The following is a 24,632-nucleotide window of genomic DNA, read 5'->3' as shown; positions in this document are numbered from 1 at the left end:
AATTGTACTACAGTCAAAATCCAAGTTAGTTACTGGAGACCACTGAAGAAAGTATAATACATTTTTGAATTGTGTAATTTCTCATACTTCCTTACTGCTTAATTTTTTCAAGTATCTTCTTTCTATGATTCAGTATATTGTGGTGTTCCAAATGTAGTCTTACAAACTTGGCTTCCACCAGTATTTAGACTTTTATGAGAACATGCGTCCATGTTTTAAATTTCTTTTTCCCTCAACTTCAAGCAGTGGAGCAATACTGAAAATGACTTCTGTATTTACCATTAGTCAAATTTTTGAGGAGTAAGGAAGTATAGAGAGCATTTATAGCCATGACACTCAGTGGAACTTTCAGAACAAGTAGATTACTATGAGTAATAGTGTATTTGTCCAATCCATTTTGTATTTGTCAAAATTTAAATAACCAGTGCATGGAATGAGCCTCAGTGTAAACTTAAGCTTCAGCTATTGTACATTTATCGGTATTGTATTGTACACTTGTAAACCCAATCAGACAATCTGTTAAACATGCAAGGAGTTATTGATTTTTCAAAAAATAAAGTTAAAAATTTAAAGTGTATAAATTTTGAGAGAATAGTTTCCAATTTGCCAAATGTTGATCTCATGTTCTTATTAGCTTTGAAAAGTAGCTATTTAAAAATATAATTAGGTTCTAAGAGCAAAATCATCAGAATTTCAAAAACTTTTAAGACACAATTAAAATTAATGAGTATATAATAACTGCAACAGTTGATACATTTGAGAAATTTAGAAGTTGACTAAGTTACTCAACAGTTGTGGTTTCTGGATGTAGAGGTTCTTGCTGGCTTTGCTGTTTTCCACTGCCCTAAAATGTTGCCCATTTGCAATGTGACATTCTGCCTTGGAGTTAGCTGATTGTGGACTGAAACCTTGACAAACTGTGAGATAAATAAATCTTTCTTGCTTTAACTTTGAGTGTTGGATATTTTTCTTTTTTTATTTATTTAAAGAGAAAAAAAGAAAGGAAATATAAAAACAAAGCAGTAAAAGGGTACAAATAATACAGAGTTTCAAGAACAAAATATATTAAGAAGTCACTAGTTAATAGTTTACATATTGACATCTTAGAAACAGTTGTCCAAATTACAAAATTAAAGCATATAAAGTATACATTCATACAGTGAGATTTCAGACAGTTCTGTTCAATGGCCCAACAAAAGCTCAGTAATATGGTTTTCCATCCTACACACTCAAACATACATGCATTTACATCCCTTAGACCACGTTCCTTTCCTCTTTTTTTTACAATAATAATTACAGTTTTTGTTTTTTTTTTACTCCCACAGTTCTTATTACTTTTTTTTGAAGAGAATAAAACCTTATGTGAACAAACAAAACAGAGTCCTTTAGAACAGAAGGATGGGCATAGAACATGATGCATAAATAGAATATCAGGTGATCAAAAATTGGTACCATAGTGCCTCTTGCTATTTTAAAAAGAGTTGCCTATATCATCAGGTATAATAGAATTGATCAAAACAGTACAGAACAAGACCAATAAAACCTACACTGGAGACCTTACAGGACTTCCAAAGAAGATAATGCTGAAACCATAATGGGTATCAGAGTAAATCTTATTACCTTCAAAGTGGATGCCTGTACCCTCCAACTTGATACTATCAAACAAGATGGAATATAGTAAAAACACACATAACAAGATGGGGGGAGCCATACTGGGGTTAAAATCATGTTAATAGTTAAACCGAAAGTTACTATAATATATCTCACTATTTTGCATTTAGTTTTCCTCTAACTGAAAAAAAAAGAAAATATAGATTAATTTAAAAAAGGGTGGAGATTGAGATAAAAGTGGACATTGTAACAGAACAACACAGGTCAGAACTGAACAATTTAAGCATCATTGCGTTACACCCCAGATAATCTAACATAATAGTAGTCACCATATTACATCTTTCCTTGAATTATTTGAGCATAACTTTGTATAATATAGCATCAAGCATATCAAGACAGTGTGAAATCATTCAAGAGAATGAAAGAATTACATACAGGGTATTAGAACCCGTTAAAAGAAAATGAACAATGCTTTATGATCTCTTTGCCTATTAAAATTTTGTTTATACTATCGCATATAGTAAAGTATAGTAAGATACAACACATTAAAACCAGTGGAAACAGATGTACAACAGCTTGATGGGACTTCAAAACAAGATGTTATTAAATCAGCACTAGCTTTTATGAACAATCCAGGTTAAAACCATTGCAATTAATGAGTGAAAACATCATTTGGCTTCAAACCTACATGGTTGGGAATCATGATTACCACATACTTTTATGTATTCTTATCATTCCTTACACTAGGGAAAATATTCAGTATTCATACATGTGAGTTTGATTTATTTCACTTATGAGTATGGTCTCAAGCTGCATCCATTGATTTATAAATATCTCAATGTGATCATTCTTTACAGCTGAGTTGGTACTGCATTTTATAAAAATACCACAACTTTTTTTTATCCATTCCTCAGTTGATGGACATTAGGTTGTTTCCAAGATCTGGCTATTATAAATTATGCTGCTATGAACATGGGTGCCCATATATCACTGTGGTATGATGCCTTCAGTTCTGGGAATATGCCTAGAAGTAGTATAGCTGGGTCATATGGGGCTTCCAGTCCTAGATTTCTGAAAAATCTCCAGACTGACCTCCACAATAATTGCACTAGTCTGCACTCCCACCAACAGTGTAGGAGAGTTCCTTTTCCCCAACAGCCTCTCCAGCATTTGTTGTTGTTGGTTTTCTTGATCTTGGCCATTCTTTGAGGAGTGAGATGAAATCTCAGTGTGGTTTTAATTTGCATTTCTCTAATGACCAGTGATGGTGAACATTTTTTCATGTATTTATTTGCCGTTTGTATTTCTTCATCTGTAAATTGTTTATTCATCTCAGATGCCCATTTTTGGATTGGGTCTTTGAATATTGGGGGTCTTATTTTTTTAATTCTTTATATGTTTTAGACAGAAGTCCTTTGTCTGAGGGGCAGTTCATTAACATTTTTTTCCCACTTTGTGGGTTTTGTTTTCACTATGCTGGAGATTTCTTTTGATGTGCAGAATCTTTGTAATAAGAGGTGATACCAATTATTGACTCTGGGAAGTATTTCCCATGGGTTTGAGTCCTGTTCATGAATTCTCTACCTTTTTTATTTCTTCAAGGTTTTTACCCAATTTGTCCTCCAATAGATTTAGTGTTTCTGTTTTAATATTTATATATTTGATCCATTTAAATTTTGTTTTAATACATGTTGATAAGCATGGGTCTAGTTTTAGTTTTTGGCATATGGAGGGCCCGTTTTTCCAACAGCATTTATTGAAGACTGTCATTCTTCCAGTGAAGATGTTTGGTCCCTTTATCAAAGATGAGGTGGTTGAGTGTGTTTGTAGTTGTAGTTGTATCTTCTGGTCTATCCCCCTGATCTTTGGCTCTTTTTTGGTCCCAGTACCATGTTGATTTTACTGCAGTTGCCTTGTAGTATAATGTCAAGTCAGAGATTGTGATACTTCCTGCCTTGCCTTTGCTGCTTAGAACTGTCCTTGCTATTCTAGGTCTCTTCTCACTCCAGATGAATTTTAGGAGTGATTTCCCGAGGTCTATGGGGTATGTTGATGGTATTTTTTAAATCGGGATTGCATTGAATCTGTATAACAGTTTTGGGAGAATGGCCATTTTCACAATATTTATTCTTCCTATCCATGAGCAATGGATGTCTTTCCATTTTCTGAGATCATCTTTGATTTCATTTTTCAGTGTATTATAATTTTTCCTGTATAGGTCTTTCACTTTTTTCATGAGAGTATTTCCTAAATATTTCATTTTTTTGGTTGGTAGTGTGCAGGGTGTGGCTTCTCTTATTTCTCTGTCAGTGATTTTGTTGTTTGTGTATAGGAAAGCTAATGATTTTTAAGTATTGATTTTATATTCAGCTATAAATCTGAATTTATTTATCATATATAAGAGTATTTTAATGGAGTTTTGGAGGTCCTCTCTATAAAGTATTATGTCATTTGCAAATAATGATAATTTAACTTCTTGTTTTCCTACCTTTACCCCTTTTGTTTCTCTCTTGTATAATTGCTCTGGCTAGTTTTTCCAGTACTATGTTAAATAGGAGCAGTAATAAGGGACATCCTTGTCTTGTGCCTGATTTTAAAGTAGCGGTCTTCAATTATTGGGCATTCAGTATGATACAGCCTGTTGTTTTGTCATTGACAGCCTTTATTATATTGTGGTAAGACGATCTATTCCAGTATTCTGCATGGTTCTTATCATAAATGAATGTTGGACCTTATCAAAAGCTTTTTCTGTCCCAAACCTAGCCATCGGTGTGCAGAGGAGGGGCTGGGCGGATCTGGGGAGCTGCATCAGCCTCCCCGTGTGTCTGGAGGACTGTGGATATTTCAGCAAGCAGGAGAGGATCGCAGGTTCCAGATGCACCACAGCCTGTGGTGAGTGCTCAGAGCACTCTGCCCAAAGCCCAGACTGTTCGGGTCCCTCCAGGCTTCTGGGTGCAGTGAAGTGGGAAGGTGGGTTTGAGGCGTCTACATCTGCCTCCACATCCCGGCTGCGATTGGAGAGCTGTGGAGCTTTCAACGGGTAGGTGGGCGCACAGTGTCCCTGAGGCCCAGCTTATCTGGAACTGCAGAGTTTTGAACAGGCAGAGGAGAGCCATTGTTTTTGCAGGCCCAGTGGCTTGGGGTAATGTGGTGCCAGAGTCTCAGTAGCTGCAAACACAGAAGGGGATTTCCAACATATCCTGAGGAAGCTTTCAACTAACACTTGAAACACAGAAATATAGGAAAATGACAAAACGAAAGACCAAGTTACAACCTCAAACTTCAAGCCCATCTCAAGAAACCCTAGGAGCAATGTATATAGAAGAAAATATATGCCATTCACCTCAAGTATTGGACACAATAGCTACTGAAATTAACAAGCAACTCCAGGAACTTTAAAGAAATTCAAACTTGAAATTATCTCCCAGGTAAAAGAAGAAATGATAAAAGAAATGAAAGAGATTCTAAATATATCTAAAGAAAGCACAGTTAAAAAATTGGAGGAACTAAACAAAAAGATAGAATCCCTAGACGAGCAATAAATGAAACAAACAGAATACATAATGCAGATGCACAGAGATATATAGGAAATAAAAAACTCCACTGAAAGTTGTAAAAACTGCCTTAATGAAAGTGAAGATAGAATTTCAGACCTTGAAGACAGGATTGCAGCTAGTGAACAGGAAAGGAAAGATCTTTTAAAAATAACAAGGAATCAGGAAACAACAATTCAACAGCTGCAAGATGATGTAAAGAAAAATAACATAAAATGATAGGGATTAATGAAAAGGAAGGAGACAACATAAAGGATGTCAAGAGAATACTTAGAGAAGTAGTAGCTTCTCTAAGTAAATTTCCCACGCATGAGATCAGAAACTGACATGAGGATCAGTGAATCATATAGAACTCCAAATAGTCATAACCAAAATAAAACTACACCCAGACATATAATAATCACCATGCCAGAAATCCATCACAAGAATAGATTATTAAAACTGTCAGAGAGAAAAGACAGATCATTTATAAAGAAAAACCTATCAGAATCACAGTAGAGTTCTCAGCACAAACAATAAAGTCAAGAATAGCATGGAGTGAAGTATTCCAGATCCTAAAGCAAAATGATTTCCAAACCAGAGTGATGTACCGTGCAAAACTACCATTCAAAATTGATGGTGAAATACGATACTTCCATGACAAAGAACAGCTGAAGAACTTCATGAACGCCAAACCAACCCTGCAAAAAATATTGAAAGACAGTTTAGATACACAAAGAAAAAAACCACTAAGCAAAGCAGATAATTAAACAGAACAGAAAGATAAAGATGCAACAGCAGAGAGATAACGTGTCAACAATAAACCAGCATTTAACAGTAATAACCATTAATGTAAATGGTCTCAATCCACCAATCAAAAGAAACAGACTAGCAGAATGGATCAAGAAACATAATCCAACCATATGCTGTTTAGAGGAAACCCATCTAACCCAGAAGGATACTCACAGACTGAAAGTCAAAGGATGGAAAATAATACTTCATGCAGCAGGAATCCAAAAAAAGGTAGGAGTAGCCATTCTGTTTGCAGACAACATGAACTTTAAACCAACAATGACCATAAAGGACAAACAAGGTCACTACATACTCATAAGGTGAAAACTCCTAGAGGAAGAGATAACTATCTTAAATATATGTGCACCAAACTCCAAAGCACCCAGTTATATAAAACAACTATTAAGAGAAATGAAAACTCAAACTATCAGTAAAACAGTTGTAACAGGAGACCTTAATAGGCCATTGACACCAAGGGACAGATCAACCAGACAGAAAATCAGCAAAGAAATAACAGAACTGAATCACACCTGCGGACAAATGGATTTGATAGACATATACACAATGTTCCACCCAACAACATCAGAATCCACATTCTTCTCAGCAGTACATGGATCATTCTCTAAAATAGACCATATATTAGCTCACTGAACATATTTAAACAAATGCAAAAGAGTTGAAATCATCCCTTGCATGTTACCGGATCATATCGTTCTGATATTAGAAATTATTGATAAAAGATACTGCAAAAATCCCTCAAACACATGGAAACTGAATAACACACTCTTGAGTAATCAGTGGGTCACAGAAGAATTTAAACAATACCTAAAAGAAAATGAAAATGCAGACATAACATACCAGAATTCGTGGGATTCAATGAAAGCCGTCCTCAGAAGAAAATTTATTGCACTGAGTTCCCACATCAGGAAATGAGAACGAATACAAATGAATAACTTGATGCTACACCTCAAACAGCTGGAAAAAGAAGAGCAAGTCAAGCCCAAAGCCAAAAGAAGAGAGGAAATTATAAAAATCAGAGCAGTAATCAATGCAATAGAGACTAATAATACAACCCAAAGAATCAATGAATCAAAGAGTTGGTTCTTTAAAAGAATAAATAAAATCGATAAGCCCCTAGCCAACCTTATTGAAAATAGGGAAGAAAAAGCTCAAATTCATGCAATAAGAAATGAAAAAGGTGAAATCACCACAGACCCAATAGAAATACAGAAGATCATCAACACCTATTTCGAAAACCTCTACTCTCAAAGTTTGATAACACAGAAGAAATAGACAGATTCTTTTTTTTTATTTAAGAGGAAAAAGAGAAAAACACAAAACAAAACAAAGCAGACAGATTCTTAGAAACATATGAAGTACCAAAGCTAGATCAAGAGGATGTAAAACTCTTGAATAACCCAATCTCTGTTAATGAAATTGAGAATTTCATTAAGTCCTTACCTACAAAGAAGAGCCAAGGCCCAAACGGATTCACTGCAGAATTCTACAAGAAATACAAAAAAGACCTATTGCTGACACTCCTCAAACTATTCAATGAAACTTAAAGGGAAGCAAACCTTCCTAAGTCATTCCTAGAAGCAAATATTACTCTAGTACCAAAACCTGAGAAAGACCCAACTAAAAAAGAGAACTGTAGACCGATCTCACTAATGAACACAGATGCAAAAATCCTCAATAAAATATTGGCAAATAGGATGCAGCACATCATCAAGAAGATTATACACCATGCCCAAGTGGGATTAATCAAAGGAATGCAAGGATGTTTTAATATACGTAAATCAATAAATGTAATCCACCATATCAATAAAGCCAAAAATAAGAATCACATGATTATTTCTATAGATGCACAAAAAGCCTTCAATAAGGTCTAACATTTATTCATGAAAAGGACTTTACAGAAAATTGGAAGAGATGGTCTTTACCTCAATATAATAAAGGCCATTTGTGACAAACCAACAGCCAGCATCATACTAAATGGCCAAAAATTGAAAGCCTTTACTTTAAAATAAGGCACAAGACAAGGATGTTCTTTATCAACACTCCTATTTAATATAGTACTGGAAGTACTAGCCAGTGCAATTAGGCAAGAGAGAGAAATAAAAGGGGAAAAGATAGGAAAAAGAAAAAGTTAAATTATCATTGTTTGCAGATGACATGATACTCTACATAGAAGACCCCCTAAACTCCATTGAAAGACTCTTAGATACAATAAATAAATTCAGTAATGTGGCTGGATACAAAATCAATACTCAGAAATCAATAGCATTCCTATACATGAACAACAAAATCACTAATGGAAATAAGGGAAACCACACTCTTCACATTGGCAAGCAAACAAATTGAAATATTTATGAATTACTCTTATGAAATAAGTGAAAGACTTATACAGTGAAAATTATAATACACTGAAAAAAGAAATTGAAGATGATCTCAGAAAATTGAAACACATCCCTTGCTCATGAATTGGAAGAACAAGCGTTGTGAAAATGGCCATTCTCCCAAAACTGTTATACAGATTCAATGCAATCCCAATAAAAATACTGTCAACATACCTTATAGTTGTAGGGAAATCACTCCTAAATTTCATCTGGAACCAGAAGAGACTTAGAATAGCAAAGGCAATTCTAAGCAGCAAAGAAAAAGCAGGAGGCATCACAATGCCTCACTTGAAGTTATACTACAAAGCAACAGTAGTAAAATCAACATGGTACTGGAATCAAAACAGAGCTGAAGATCAATAGAATAGACTAGAACATGCAACCACAACGACAAACACACTCAACCACCTTATCTTTGATAAAGGAGCCAAGCAGGTTCACTAGAAGAACGACAGTCTCTTTAATTAATGGTGCTGGAAAAACTGGCTCTCCATTTGCCAAAAAATAAAGCTGTACTAAATTAAATTCTAAATGGGTCAAGATCTGAATATTAAAACAGAAACACTAAATCTATTGGAAGACAAATTGGGTGGAAACCTTGAAGACATAGGAGTAGGTAGAGAATTCATGAACAGGACTCAAACTGCATGGGAAATACTACCCAGAATCAATAACTGGGACCACTTCTTATTAAAAAGTTTCTGCATGTCAAAAGAAATCTCCAACATAGTGAAAAAAACCACAAACTGGAAAAAGATTTCAGTGAACTCTCTCTCAGACAAGGGACTCTTGTCTAAAACATATAACGAATTTAAAAAACTCAGACCCACAAAATCCAAAGATCCAATCCAAAAATGCATCTGAGATGAATAAGCACTTCTCAGATGAAGAAATACAAATGGCAAATAAATACACGATAAAATGTTCATCATCATTGGTCACTAGAGAAATGCAAATTAAAACCACACTGAGATAACATCTTACTCCTGAAAGAATGCCCAGGATCAAGAAAACAAACAACAACAAATGCAGGAGAGGCTGTGGGGAAAAAGGAACTCTCCTACACTGTTGGTGGGAGTGTAGACAGGTAAAACCTTTGTGGAGGTCAGTCTGGAGATTTCTCAAAAAGCTGGGATTGGAAGTCCCATTTATTACAGCTATTCCACTTCTAAGCATATTCCAAGAAGAACTGAAAGCATCATACCACAGTGATTTATGTGCACCTATGTTTATAGTAGCACAATTTGTAATCGCCAGTTCTTGGAAACAACCCAAATGTCCATCAACTGAGGAATGGATAAAAAAGTTGTGGTATTTCTTTACAATGGAGTATTACTCAGCTATAAGGAAGGATCACATTGAGATATTTATCAATAAATGGTCGCAGCTTGAGACCATACTCATAAGTGAAATAAATCAATCTTGCATGTATGAATACTGAATAGTTTCCCTAATGTAAATAATTATTCAAATATATAAAAATATGTGGTATTCATGATTCCCCATTATGTGGCTTGAAGCCTTATAAAGGTTTCACTTATTAATTGGAAAGGCTTTATTCTGGGCTTCTTGATTTGGAAATATTTGAAACGATATTACATGAAGCTTTATTCAAATATTTCAAGGAAAAAGACAGACACTATGGTAACTACTATTGAGTCGGGTTATTTGGTGGTGAAGCACTAGGTTGCTGAAACAGTCATGCTTTGACCGGTATTGTTATATTGTTATGTCCTTTTTTATCTCAATCTCTCCCTTATTCATTAAAAAAGTTATTTAGTTATTTCTTATGTTTGTTTTAATTAAGGGGAAAAATTAAAATTTAGCAGGATATATAATAATAACTTTGTTTGATTTCCTATTAACTTGTTTTGAAGTCCTGAAATACTCCCACTATCTTGTTTTGACTGACTAGACAGTGTTCCATTCTGTATGATAGTATCAGGTTTGAGGGTATAGGCAACTTCCTGAAGGCAATAAGACTCACTAAGATGCCCATTCTGGTTTGACTATTGTCTCCTTTGGAAGTCCTGTAATGTTTACAATGCTTGAGTTTTATTGGTATTATTCTCTACTGTTTTGTTCAACTTTATAATAACTAATGAGATAGACAATTCTTTTTAAGGAAACAAGAGACATTGTTGATAACCATTGTTGATAACCTTGTACTCTTTTTACATCATGTGCTATGTCTCTCCTTGGATTTGACTGACAGCTTTGTTTTGCCATATTTGACTTTATTCTCTCCCCCCCAAAATGTAATAAGAACTAAGGAGTAATAAAACACAAAATGTGTAAATTGTGTTGTAAAAAAGAGAGGGAAAAAAGAGCTCTAATGATACAACAGCAAGCGTGTTTAGCGGTGTTAAATAGCTGACCATATTAGTGTTTTTGGTTGGATCATTGAACACAACTGTTTGCAGTCTCACTGTTTGAATGTCCACTTTGTATGCTTTGATACTGTGATTTGAGCAACTATCTCTAAGATGATAATGTGTAATCTATTATCTGGTCATTTCTTACTGTTTTATTTTCATAGTTCTGTATTACTTGTACCCTTACACCGCTTTGGTTTGTTTTGTGTTTTTCTCTTTTTCCTTTTAAATAAAATTAAAAAAACAAAACAAAAGCTTTTTCTGCATCTATGGAAATGATCACATAATTCTTACTTTTGGTTTTATTGATGTGGTCGATTACATTTATCAATTTACATATGTTGAACCATCCCTACATGCCTGGTTTGAATCCCACTTGGTGATGGTTTATAATCTTCTTGATGATTTGCTGCATCCTATTTGCCAATATTATATTGAGAATTTTTGCATCTGTGTTCATTAAGGAGACTGGTTTGTAGTTCTATTTTTCAGTTCTGTCCTTCCAGGTTTTGGTACTAGAGTAATACTTGCTTCCAGGAATGACTTTAAGATGATTGCTTCCCTTTCAATTTTATTGAAGAGTTTGAGGAGTGTTGGCATTAGTGTATTCCTTGTAGAATTCTGCAGTTAGTCCATCTGGGCCAGCGGTCTTCTTTGTAGTTAAGCATTTAACTGTATTTTCCATTTTATTAATAGAAATTGGGTTACTCAGCAGTTTTACATCTTCTTGACTTAGCTTTGGTACTTCATATGCTTCTAGGAATCTTTGTATTTCTTCATTGTTATCAAACCTTTGAGAGTAGAGGTTTTTGAAATACTTGTTGATGATCTTCTGTATTTGTATAGAGTGTAGGGGTTTCACCTTTTTCATTACTTATTGCATTAAATTTATTTTTTCTTCCCTTTTTAAAATAAGACTGGCTATGAGCATATCAATTTTATATATTCTTTCAAAGAACCAACTCTTTGATTCATTGTTTCTTTGGATTGTTTTCTTAGTCTGTATTGCATTGATTTCTGTTCTGATTTTTATAATTTCCTCTCTTCTTTTGGCTTTGGGCTTGACTTGCTCTTCTTTTATTAGATATTTGTGGTTTAACAATAGTTTATTTATTTGTATTCCTTCTGTTTTCCTGATGTGGGATCTCAGTGCAATAAATTTTCCTCAGAGGATAGCTTTCATTGCATCCCACAGTTTCTGCTAAGTTGTATTTGTGTTTTCATTTGTTTGTAGATATTGTTTAATTTCTTCTTTAATTTCCTCTGTGACCCATTGATTACTCAATAGTGTGTTATTCAGTTTCATTATGTTTGTTCGATTTTTGCAGTATCTTTTATCATTAATTTCTAATTTCATAGCGGTATGATTCAATAACATGCAAGGGGTAATTTCAACTCTTTCGCATTTATTTACATATATTCTGTGAGTTAATGTATGGTCTATTTACGAGAATGACAAATGTACTGCTAAGAAGAATGTGTATTCTGTTGTTGTTGGTTGGAATAGTCTGTATATGTCTATCAAGTCCATTTGTTCACAGGTGTGATTCAGTTCTTTTATTTCTTTCCTGATTTTCTATCTGGTTGATCTGTCCATTGGTGTCAATGATGTGCTAAGACTTCCTGTTATAATTTTTTTATTGCTAATTTTGTTTTGCGTTTCTGTTAATACTTGTTTTATACACCTGAGTGCTCTGGAATTTGGTGCATAAATATTTAAGACAGTTATCTCTTCCCCTTGATGTTTTCCCCTAACCGGTATGTAGGGACCTTCTTTATCTCTTCTGATCATTATTGGTTTGAAGTTCACATTGTCTGCAAACACAATAGCTACCTCTGCTTTTATTTTAGTTTCCTGGTGCATGAAGTATTGTTTTCCATCCTTTGACTTTCAGTGTGTAACCTTTTGGGTTAGATGGGTTTCTTGTAGACAGTATATGGTTGGATTTTGTTTATTGATCCATTCTGCCAGTCTGTTTCTTGTAATTGCTGCATTAAGACCATTTACATTAATGGTTATAACTGTTATATGTTGATTTCTTGTTGACATGTTCTTTCTGCTGTTGCATCTTTATCATTTTGTTCCATTTAATTGTCTGCTTGGTTTAGTGGTTTTGTTCTAAGTGTATCTAAACTGTCTTGCAGTATTCTTTGCAGGGTTGTATGGTGATCATGAAAATACCATCTACATACCTCATATATCTAGAGAAATCAATCGAAAATTCTTCTGCAAGCAGAAGAGATCTAGAAGAAAAAATGCGATTCTAAACAGCAAAGTCAAGGCAGGAGGCATCACAATCCCTGTCTTGATGTTATACTACAAAGCAAGTCAACAAAATCAACATGATACTGGAATAAAAACAGAACCAAGATCAGTGTAATATATTAGAAGATACAACCACAACTACAAACACACTCAAACACCTTATCTTTGATAAAGGGGAGGAACATGTTTACTGTAAGAAGGACAGTCTCTTTAATAAATGCTGCTAGAAAAACTGGTTCTCCATATAACAAAAATGAAAACTAGACCCATGACTATCACCATGTACTAAATTAAAATCTAAATGGATCAAAGATCTGAATATTGATACATAAACACTAAATATATTGGAAGACAAATTGGGTAAATTCTTGAAGACGTATTGGTAGGTACAGAATTCATGAACAGGACTCAAATCCCATGGGAAATGCTTTCCAGAATTAATAACTGGGACCAACTCTTATTAAAAAGTTCCTACATGTTAAAAGAAATCTCCAGCAAAGTGAAAAGAAAACCCACAAACTGGTAAACAATATTAGTGAACTGAACTGTCCCTCAGACAAAGGACTTCTATCTAAAACATATAAAGAATTAAAAAAATGAGACTTGCCAAATTGAAAGATCCAATCCAAACGTGGGCATCTGAGCTGAATTTACAATTCTCAGATGAAGAAATACAAATCACAAATAAATACATGAAAAAATATTCATCATCATTACTCATTAGAGAAATGAAAATTAAAACCACACTGATATTCCATCTCACTCTTGAAAGAATGGCCAGGATCAAGAAATCCACCAACAAGAAATGCTGGAGAGGCTGTGGGTAAAATGAACTCTCCCGCACTGTTGGTGGGAGTGTAGACTGGTGCAACATTGTGGAGGTCAGTCTGGAGATTTCTCAAAAAGCTGAGATTGGAAGTCCCATTTGTTCCAGCTATTCCACTTCTAGGCATATTCCTAGAAGAACTGAAAACGTCATGCCACAGTGATATATGTGTGCACCTATGTTTACAGCAGCACAATTTGTAATATCCAGCTCTTGGAAACAACCTAAGTGTCCATCAACTGAGGAATGGATGAAAACATGTGGCATTTTATGCAATGGAGTACTACTCTGCTATAAAGAAAGATCACATTGAGGTATTTATAAATAAATGGTCACAGCTTGAGAGCAGACTCAAATGAGAAATAAATCAAACTCACATGTATAAATTCCCAATAGTTTCCCTCGTGTAAGAAATAATAAGAATATATAAAATATGTGGTAATCATGCTTCCCCGTTATATTGCTTTGAAGCCTTATAATGTTTTCATTCATTATTGGAATGGTTTTATTCTGAGTTGTTTGATTTCATTACCTGTGATGGTATGAACATTTATTTTGAGGCAAACAAGACATCATAATAGCTAGTGCTGATTTAACATCATACTGTTGTGATGTCCCATTAAGCTTTTGTTCTTCTGTCTCCATTGGTTTTATCATATGGCATCTTAATGGATTTTATTTTATATGACAGTATAAACAAAAATTTTATAGCCAAGGAGATACTATAGAAACCATTGTTCATTTTCTTAATAGCCTGTAATACCTTCATTCTCTTGAATGGTTTTACACTGTCTTGATATGTTTGATGCCATACTATATGAAGTTATACTCAAATATTTCAAGAAAAAGTCACTATGGTAACTACTGTTAGGTTGTGTTATCATGTGGTAAAACGCTATGTTGCTTAGATTTTTCTTTTCTTACCTGTGTGGTTACGACCTCTTTTATATCAGCCTCCTTCTTTTTTAATTTTTAATTAAAATAAAAAAGCTCCAGATTCCTTCACACATAGTAAAAATCAAACAGAATAGAAACAATAAAACAAAGCAATAAATGCAATAAAGGACTTTAAAACAAGCCAATTGGAAATCCAAAATGGCCACAAGAGTATGTCTTGCTATCTTTTTTTATTAAAGAAAGACAAAACAGAATGGAAAATATATAGAAATAGTACATACTTTCAAAGTAAAACGTAAACAACAATGAATCACTTGTTGATATTTACATATTGTCCTCTTACAAATAATTGTTCAAGATACAAAAGTGGAACATATAAATGGGAATTGAAATAGGGAGATGGCGAATAGCTCTGTTTAACTGTCTAATCAAAGCTTGGTAATGTGCCTATCAATCCTATACACTTAAAAATGTATGTATTTATCCATATCTTCATTTACGTTGAGATTAACTAAACTAATGCAGGCTGAAATCATTCTGGACAAAGATTAATAAAATCGCTGGATTTCACAGCATAACATTCTGGAATCATCACTGGGTACTGGAGTGCCTTATTATTCCTTCAAAACGTTTGTTCATCATTTGCCATCAGATCAGTTCTCATAAACTGTTTATAGGTTTTACACAAGCATGAGTCTTAACGTGTATTTCTATCTTTTCTATATTAGAGGGAGAAACAGAACAAAGCAGGACAGAACAAAACATATTCCTATAGCCACCTAAAGCTAAGAAGACATAGAAAACTAAGAAGTCATGAAAAGTGCTGTACAAGGAATTGTACCATGGTTACTGTGTTGTCTCTTGCTATCATCAATAGAATGGCCACATCATCAGATAAAGTATAACTGAATATATGAGTACTTAACAGTATTAATAGAAATACAACTTTGTAGATAGTGCAGAGCTACAAAAATAGGTAGTAATCAAATCAGAATGGGTATTGTAGTGAATCACTGTCATTTTCAGTATAGTTGTCTAAACTCTCTGACTTGATACTATGAACCTAACAGTTTTGAGTAAAATCTGTCAATAACAAGCAGCAATCAAACAAAAGCAGATTTAATTAAGATCAGTCATGGTATAACAGTGTAAGTTATACAGGGATCCAGATTAAGTTAATAGGAAGTTAAAGATGATTACTGTGCTATATCCTGATAATTTTTGGATAGCTGTTTGTGCCCTCAGATCTAGTGCTTGTATACAAACTGGGATGGAATAAGTTCTATCTAAGCAATGTGGTACAAGTAATGTGGGTTTTCATTCCTGATACACTATTTGCAATATCTTCTGCTGTCTTTTTAAAGACTATTCCTCCCCTTTCACTACCTCAGGGTGTACTGAGTATTTTTGGGTCTCCCCAACACTCTGGGTTTTATAATGGGGTCAACCTGCTATTTACCTAAGTGTTACCAAACTTTCTCACTCCTAGACTTGATCTCTAGTTGTGTTTCTTTACTTATTAAAGCCTGTTTTTCCAATCTATGCATAAATACTGGTCCATTTGTCCCTATTACTCTCTGGTTACCTAACTCATAGTTCTGTTTTCTCATATTTGATTTTGGTCCATATACCCTTCTTCAGGTTAATTACATTTCCTTTAAAGAGCATCTCAGTGGATCCTACCACTTGATCTACTTTGCATGCGACTCTCTTTTTTCCTTAATTTATTGTATTAAGGCCATCTATATTAGAAATTTTATCCAACCTTGTCTGCCTTGTTTCTGTTGTGCTCTTTTTCTTTATTTTGCTTTTTGCTCCATTCATTGGTGCCTCTCTGCCACTGTTCCTGAAATCCTGGTGCTTTTCTCTCTCTTTAGAGTGTCCTGTAGTATTCTCCGTAAGGTTGTATTGTGGTTGAGAATTCCCCCAGTTCCTCTTTATCTTGGAAGCATCTTGTTTCTCTGTTAATTTCCAAGGACATTTTTGCCCGGTACATCAATCTTGGCCAGAGCTTATTTTCTTTCAGGACTTGGAAAACTTGCTCTCCTTGATTTGATGGTTTGTGCCAAATAGTCTGCCTTAATTCTGATGGGTTTTCCATTGTAGGTAAGCTGTCTTGCTATCTTTTAAAGAACTGTTCCTGCCAATAGATTTAACATAATTGAAAAAAAAAGAGAGTAAACCCCAGCCAAAGAAAATGCAAATGATATGAATTCCAGACTGGCACCACTTCCTGGTGAGGCCTTGTTCTTTCCAACAGAAGTCCTCAAATGGTACTGACTCAAAAGAGAGAGGGTTGGGTCTGGCTTTTTCCACTGCAGCAACAGCCTTTCAAGGTCCTGGTTTCCAGGCGGGGATCACCCCCTTATGAGGCCTAGTTGTCTTCTCTTGCAGTCTGTGAATGGCGCTGATTCATAGAGAGAGGCTTGAGTCTGGCTGCCCCACTCCAGTATCAGTCCACACATGGTGCTGGTTTCCAAAACATTCTTTTCAATGAACGAATAAAAACTCATATTATAATTAACTTTTAACTGGCTTCTTTTCTTCTTTCATTCATCCCAGTTCTTCTTTCTTTTTGAAGCTGCTTCTTTACCTCTCACCATGTGTACTGTACATTTGTATCGTATTCATGCTTTTAGTTTCTTATATTAGGAAGATGATATAATATATACACATCTGAATCTGATTTCTTTCACTTATGAGTATGGTCTGAGTTTACATCCATACACCTATAAAAGCCTCAAGTTTATCCTTCTTTATAGCTTAGTATATTGTCCTGTATAAAAATACCATATTTTTAAAACCATTTCTTGTTTGATTGGCATTCATGTTGTTTCCAACCTTTAGCCATTATCTATTGTGCTGTTATAAACATGGATATACATTTAGCTCTGTGGTATGATGTTTTTAAATCTTGTAGTAAAATACCCAGAAGTGGAATAGCTGGGTTGAATGGGCCCTCCAAACCTAAATTTTGAGGAGTTTCCACACTGATTTCTGCTGGGTTTTTAACTCCCACCACCAGTAGAAATGTGTTCCTTCTTCCCAAAAGGCCCACCAGCGATTGTTACTGATTATTTCTTGATGATACACATTCTTACTGGGTGAGATAGACCCTCTCAGTGTAGTATTAATTTGCATTTCTCAAAAGACCAATAATGTTGAACATTTTCTCATGTGTTTATTTCTGGTTTGTATTTTTTCATCTGAGTAATGTGTGTTCTCAGATTCTCATCTTTGGATTGGGTCTTTGATTTTGGAGGACCTTACTTTTTTCAATAATTTTTATGTTCTAGATAGAAATCATTTGTCTGAGGGGCAGTTGTCTAAACATTTTTAACAATTTTTGGGTTATTTTTTGCTCTGTTGGTGATTTATTTTGTGTGTAAATAATTTTAATAAGATGAGATCTCAGTTTTTGATTCTTTGAGGAATTTTGTGTTTTGTTTATAAACTCTCTGCTCATCCCTATGTCTCCAAAGTTTCTTTCAGATCTTTGTTGTGAGTGTGAGTTCTAGGCTCCAGCCTAGAACCCTGGTGATGACAGGAGTGACATCTACAAAAGAATGATGGGAAGCAGCAGGTTCAATCACTGCCCTCAACCTTTTACGCATGTCCCTGACTCATCTGCTTCCCTCACAGGTCACATCTATCAGGGCCACTATTCAAGCTGCCCCTTGATCTGGAGCACTCTCCCCACAGGCATCCTCACAGTTGACTCCTGTTCAAAAGTCACCATTCAAGATGGCCCTGCTCCCATTTCTGTCCTGTGCTGTGTATTTTGTAGTCCTATTCTGTTACTAAGTGAGTTTCCCTTCCTGTATTTCCCCTTCCAAAAGCAGCACCATGTCTGAATCCCTCATCCTGGTTTCCCAACACCCCAGAAGTGTGCCTGAAATGTAATAGGTGCTTAAGTAGTGACTGTTTTGCGAAGAGACAAGGCACATGATGATCAATGAAGGAGGTATGGGAGGACAGGTTTTCATGTAGGTTCTTCCTCTGTTGAGGAGGAGAGAAAGTGTTGCTCCAGGAAGACTCCAATCCCAGGGTAGGTCACCTCTTCCTTAGGGCCCAGGCCCTGGCAGAAGAGCCCAGTGTCTCCTTGCATGCGCAGTATTGATCATCTGGGAAGGAGTATGGTGAGGATTCATGAGGACTGTAGTGGACACCATGTTCTTGAGGCAGGGATTTGTTCAGTCTGGAGTCATGCTTTCTTTGTTTGAAGATTTAAGCCCACATTATATCTCCGGGTCCCAGTATCCACATTGGGATAATGATAGTGCATACCTCATGGTGGTTTTGCTGAGCAGAAGTGGACTAATCCCTAGAGTCCCTAGAGCAAACCTGTGCTAGACAGCATTTTAGATGACTTGGCTATGCCTTATTATGAACTGAGGTTTTGGGTTCCATCCCATGCCATTTTTGCAGCATGACAGAGATGTTTCATTACCATCATTGTATATATCATAAAAGAGATTTCTGTAAAATTTAGGCCATAGATCATTTTAGAGCCTGCTCCAGGAGCCTGAGATGCTTTTGGTTAGAGCAGTGGTTAGGTTGGGATGTAAGTCAGCTTCAGTGAATGGGACACCTATGATCTATGCTAGCATTGCCTGAAAAGTCATTTCAGTTTTTGATCCTCAGTTTCCCATTCCAATCTGGTCTGCCCAAAGTATGCATGGATGGGTACAGTGCAATATGTCTTCTCACAGAATACCATGTGAAGGCTTCAGGACTCTTTTCTACATTGTGTCTACTATCACACTCCATTTGCAGCCCTATGAAACCATCCTACATAAAAGGATTAAAATTAAATCATTTGATAAATTGCAACTAGTAGCAGTTGAATTCCACCTCTTGATAGGAACAGTTTTAACAAGAGCCTGAACCTTAAGTCAGAGGAATTCCTTGCCAGTCATGGGTCATCAGATGGAACCATGGGTCAGGAAGAGAGTATAGCTGGGGCTGGGAAGGAACTGTTCAGCCTGGATTTTGCATCCCAGTTGTTGTTGGTTTCTAGAGGGTGATTTCAGTGAAAAATTCTGTTTTCAAATATTCAGTTTGCAGTCTGTAAAACTGTGGAGAACAATGTGTATGTCTGAGGCTGCTGTGAACCACAGCACAGAAGGCCTACTGGGATTTTGGCAAAAAGTAAGTGCTCAACAATGTTTCCTTTCCTTCCACTCCATTTTTCTGCAACCTGAGATAGGCATGTCCAAAAATCTTCTGTTTGAATGGTGATTACATCTTTGGTCCTCTATTACTGAGAATACTCAACTTTGGATGAGTTTAGTGCAGTTAGTTTCAATTGGGTTGCTGGGGACTTAACCCAAAAAGCTGTGTCCTTGTCTCCAAATCTTTCTTTGTCAGTTTGCATTCTGATTGCCATTTTTGAAAACCTTTCTTCAACCAGCTCCTTCTATGCTGCCTTTCTGCCTCAGAGCCAGTGGACCTGTAAATCAATCCGTGAGACAGTATAAATTTGTCTTCCTTTAACTTGCAGAATCAGTGCTTTTCATCAGCAATGAGGTGACTTACATAGATTTTGGAACCAGAGAACTGGAATCATTGCTGTCATTGTTCCTAAGTATATGGTTTGAAAGCATTTCGGAAGTACTTTGTGGGAGGAATTTGGAAAGGATTGAAATTATCAGGTAAAGAAGCCCTAGAATCTAGAAATATTGAAAATGGAGATATAGGAGAGAAAGCTGAAAGCACAGGTGATTACAAATTTATTTCATCAAGTGAGTCAGTCATGTTAGGAGCTGGGGCTGTGAAGAGTTGAGGGAAACACAAGGGAGCAGTTGTATTTCTGCAAGTTTGTTTCACTTGGGGCAATGACACATTATTATGTTTTGTATTTTAGTTGTACTGAGGTTTTGATGGAATATATTGGGAACATTTAAAGAGAGCAACAAAAGAATAAAACTGTTTAGCTCTCCATTTTGTTTGTGTTTATAGTTTGCTTCCTTACCAAACTCTCCATTTTGTGTATTCATTTTTTAAACTTTTATTTAAAAGGAAAAAGAGAAAGAACAAAACAAAACAAAGTGGTGTAAGGGTACAAGTAATACAGAACTACGAAAAAAAAAAAACAGAAAGAAATCACCAGTTAATAGATTACACATTATCGTCTTAGAGACAGTTGCTCAACTCATAGTATCAAAGCATACAAAGTGGATATTCAAAGAGTGAGACTGCAAACAATTGTGTTCAATGATCCAACCAAAAACAATAATATGGTCAGCTATTTAACATCCCTAAACACACTTGCTGTTGTATCTTTTAGAGCACTTTTTTTCCTTCTCTTTTCTACAACACAATTTACACATTTTGTGTTTTATTACTCCTTAGTTCTTATTACATTTTGGGGGGGGGAGAGAATAAAGTCAAATATGGCAAAACAAAGCTGTCAGTCAAGACCAAGGAGAGACAAAGCACATGAGGTAAAAACAGAGTACAAGTTTATCAACAATGGTTACCATAATGTCTGTTGTTTCCTTAAAAGGAATTGTCTATCTCATTAGGTATTATAAAGTTGAACAAAATAGTAGAAAACAAGACCAATAAAACTTAAGCATTGTAAACATTTCAGGACTTCCAAAGGAGACAATAGTCAAACCAGAATGGGCATCTTAGTGAATCTTATTGCCTTCAAAGTAGTTGCCTATACCCTCAAACTAGATGCTATCATACAGAATGGAACAGAGTCCAGTCAGTCAAAACAAGATTGTGGGAGTATTACAGGACTTCAAAACAAGTTAATAGGAAATCAAAGATGTTACTATTATATATCCTGCTAATTTTTTAATTTTTCCCCTTAATCAAAAAAACCATAAAAAATAACTAAATTTTTTTAATGAATAAGGGAGAGATTGAGATAAAACAGGACATTACAATATAACAATACAGGTCAAAGCATGACTGTTTGAGCAACCTAGTGCTTCACCACCAAATAACCCGACTCAATAGTAGTTACCATAGTGTCTGTCTTTTTCCTTGAAATATTTGAATAAAGCTTCATGTAATATCGTCTCAAATATTTCCAAATCAAGAAGCCCAGAATAAGGCCTTTCCAATTAATAAGTGAAGCCTTTATAAGGCTTCAAGCCACATAATGGGGAATCATGATTACCACATATTTTTATATATTTGAACAATTATTTACATTAGGGAAACTATTCGGTATTCATACATGCAAGATTGATTTATTTCACTTATGAGTATGGTCTCAAGCTGCGACCATTTATTGATAAATATCTCAACGTGATCCTTCCTTATAGCTGAGTAATACTCCATTGTAAAGAAATACCACAACTTTTTTATCCATTCCTCAGTTGATGGACATTTGGGTTGTTTCCAAGAACTGGCGATTACAAATTGTGCTACTATAAACATAGGTGCACATAAATCACTGTGGTATGATGCTTTCAGTTCTTCTTGGAATATGCTTAGAAGTGGAATAGCTGTAATAAATGGGACTTCCAATCCCAGCTTTTTGAGAAATCTCCAGACTGACCTCCACAAAGGTTTTACCTGTCTACACTCCCACCAACAGTGTAGGAGAGTTCCTTTTTCCCCACAGCCTCTTCAGCATTTGTTGTTGTTGGTTTTCTTGATCCTGGGCATTCTTTCAGGAGTGAGATGTTATCTCAGTGTGGTTTTAATTTGCATTTCTCTAATGACCAATGATGATGAACATTTTATCGTGTATTTATTTGCCATTTGTATTTCTTCATCTGAGAAGTGCTTATTCGTCTCAGATGCATTTTTGGATTGGATGTTTGAATTTTGTGGGTCTGAGTTTTTAAAATTCTTTATATGTTTTAGACAAGAGTCCCTTGTCTGAGAGAGAGTTCACTAAAATCTTTTTCCAATTTGTGGTTTTTTTTTTCACTATGTTGGAGATTTCTTTTGACATGCAGAAACTTTTTAATAAGAAGTGGTCCCAGTTATTGATTCTGGGTAGTATTTCCCATGCAGTTTGAGTCCTGTTTATGAATTCTCTACCTACTCCTATGTCTTCCAGGTTTCTACCCAATTTGTCTTCCAATAGATTTAGTGTTTCTGTTTTAATATTCAGATCTTGACCCATTTAGAATTTAATTTAGTACAGCTTTATTTTTTGGCAAATGGAGAGCCAGTTTTTCCAGCACCATTAATTAAAGAGACTGTTGTTCTTCCAGTGAACCTACTTGGCTCCTTTATCAAAGATAAGTGGTTGAGTGTGTTAGTAGTTGTGGTTGTATCTTCTAATCTATTCCATTGAACTTCAGCTCTGTTTTGATTCCTGTACCATGTTGATTTTACTACTGTTGCTTTGTAGTATAACTTCAAGTGAGGCATTGTGATGCCTCCTGCTTTGCCTATGCTGCTTAGAATTTCCTTTGCTATTCTAGGTGTCTTCTGGTTCCAGATGAATTTTAAGAGTGATTTCTCTAGATCTATAATTGATCTATAGTTGATGGTATTTTTATTGGGATTGCATTGAATCTGTATAACAGTTTTGGGAGAATGGCCATTTTCACAATGTTTGTTCTTCCTATCCACGAGAAAGGGATATCTTTCCATTTTCTGAGATCATCTTCAATTTCTTTTTTCAGTGTATTATAATTTTCCCTGTATATGTCTTTTGTAAGAGTACTTCCTAAATATTTCATTTTTTTTGCTTGCTAATGTGAAGAGTGTGGTTACTCTTAATTCCCTCTCTGTGATTTTGTTGTTCGCGGGCACCCACCTACTTGTTGGAAGCTGAACAGTTCTCCAAGTGCAGCCGGGATGGGGAGGTGGGTGTAGATGCCTCAACCACTTATCCACTTCACTGCACCCGAAATCCTGGAGGGTCACGCACACTCTGGGCTTTGGGCAGAGTAAGCTGAGCACTTACCACAGGCCGCAGGGCCTCTGGAACCTGCGATGCTCCCCTGCTTGCTGAGATATCCTCAGTCCTCCAGACACACGGGGAGGCTGATGTAGGTGCCCCCTATTGCTTGATTTCTTGACAGTAGGTGGTAGTATGTGTCCCGACGGGAGACGCGGCAGCAGGGCTGGCCTCTGCTCAGCTGTATGCGCACCTTCCAGTCCCCAGTGGTGGTACTATGGGTCCTGGATGGGAGAGGCAGCAGCAGGACCGGCCTCCGCTCTGCTGGACGCTCACCTTCCAGTCCCCAGGCGTGGTAGTATGGGCCCCGTGTGGGAGAGGCGGCAGCTGGGCTGGCCACAGTTCAGCTGGATGCACCCGTTCTGGTCCCCAGCAGTGGTAGTATGGGCCCTGGGCCGTTGAGGCGGCAGCAGGGCCAGCCTCTGCTCCTCTGCTAGGCTGGTCCCGCCACTGGCCATTGTATTTACTCCCTAATATTCCTTCACTCTCTAGTCCCACTGATGTACCCATGAACTCCGCTCCTCTGATGTTTGTCTCTGATATGCTTTTCTTCCCATCCATTCTTGTTGCTGTCCACCCATCCATATAAACATTCTTTAAGTTTGTTCATTTATGGAACAGATTTTCTTGCATAGGCATTCTCAAAAATCCAATAAAGGAGAAATACTCTGTCCTTCTTTTAAAACAGATGGTAAATATTGATTTCAAGTAACAACTCAACAGTGTCAAAGATCACCACATGGTGTCCAATTGAAGGTTTTAATCAGAACTAAATTTTCAACATTATTATTGAATTTCCTCTATTTAAACACTGAAAGAAAACCTGGTGACTCAAAAGCCAAAAACTGGATGTGGGCAGAAGAGTAAGCTTCTGATTTATTTAATGTTGATTTTCAGACAGATGCTTGTTAAGCCTTGAAGTACTCCAGGTTGAGCTCAAACTTACAATATTCAGCCTCTCACTAGTGCTAGGATCACATGTGTATACCATCTTGAACAGAAATAAAACTTCATATATGTGGATTAACATGAATATACATGTCACAACATAT

At 35.9% G+C, this 24,632-nt stretch overlaps 1 protein-coding gene across 1 annotated transcript in view; it reads right to left on the bottom strand.

Moving 5' to 3' along the window:
* Positions 1-24,141, bottom strand: part of LOC100719407 (vomeronasal type-2 receptor 116-like) — a gene marked incomplete at its 3' end in the record, with an annotated part of 50,656 nt that extends 26,515 nt beyond the window's left edge. Inside the window, exon 1 of the mRNA XM_063229114.1 lies at positions 23,774-24,141. Within this exon, the coding sequence (XP_063085184.1) occupies positions 23,774-24,141 (368 nt within the window). The remainder of the gene's footprint in view (positions 1-23,773) is intronic.
* Positions 24,142-24,632: the final 491 nt, after the last annotated feature.

The sequence above is a fragment of the Cavia porcellus genome, unplaced genomic scaffold, assembly GCF_034190915.1.
Source record: "Cavia porcellus strain 051 isolate PalLab524CR breed Dunkin Hartley unplaced genomic scaffold, mCavPor4.1 scaffold_17, whole genome shotgun sequence".
Taxonomy (NCBI): Eukaryota; Metazoa; Chordata; class Mammalia; order Rodentia; family Caviidae; genus Cavia; species Cavia porcellus.
Note: the sequence above shows the minus strand (reverse complement) of the source record. Positions and strands in the feature narration are given on the sequence as shown.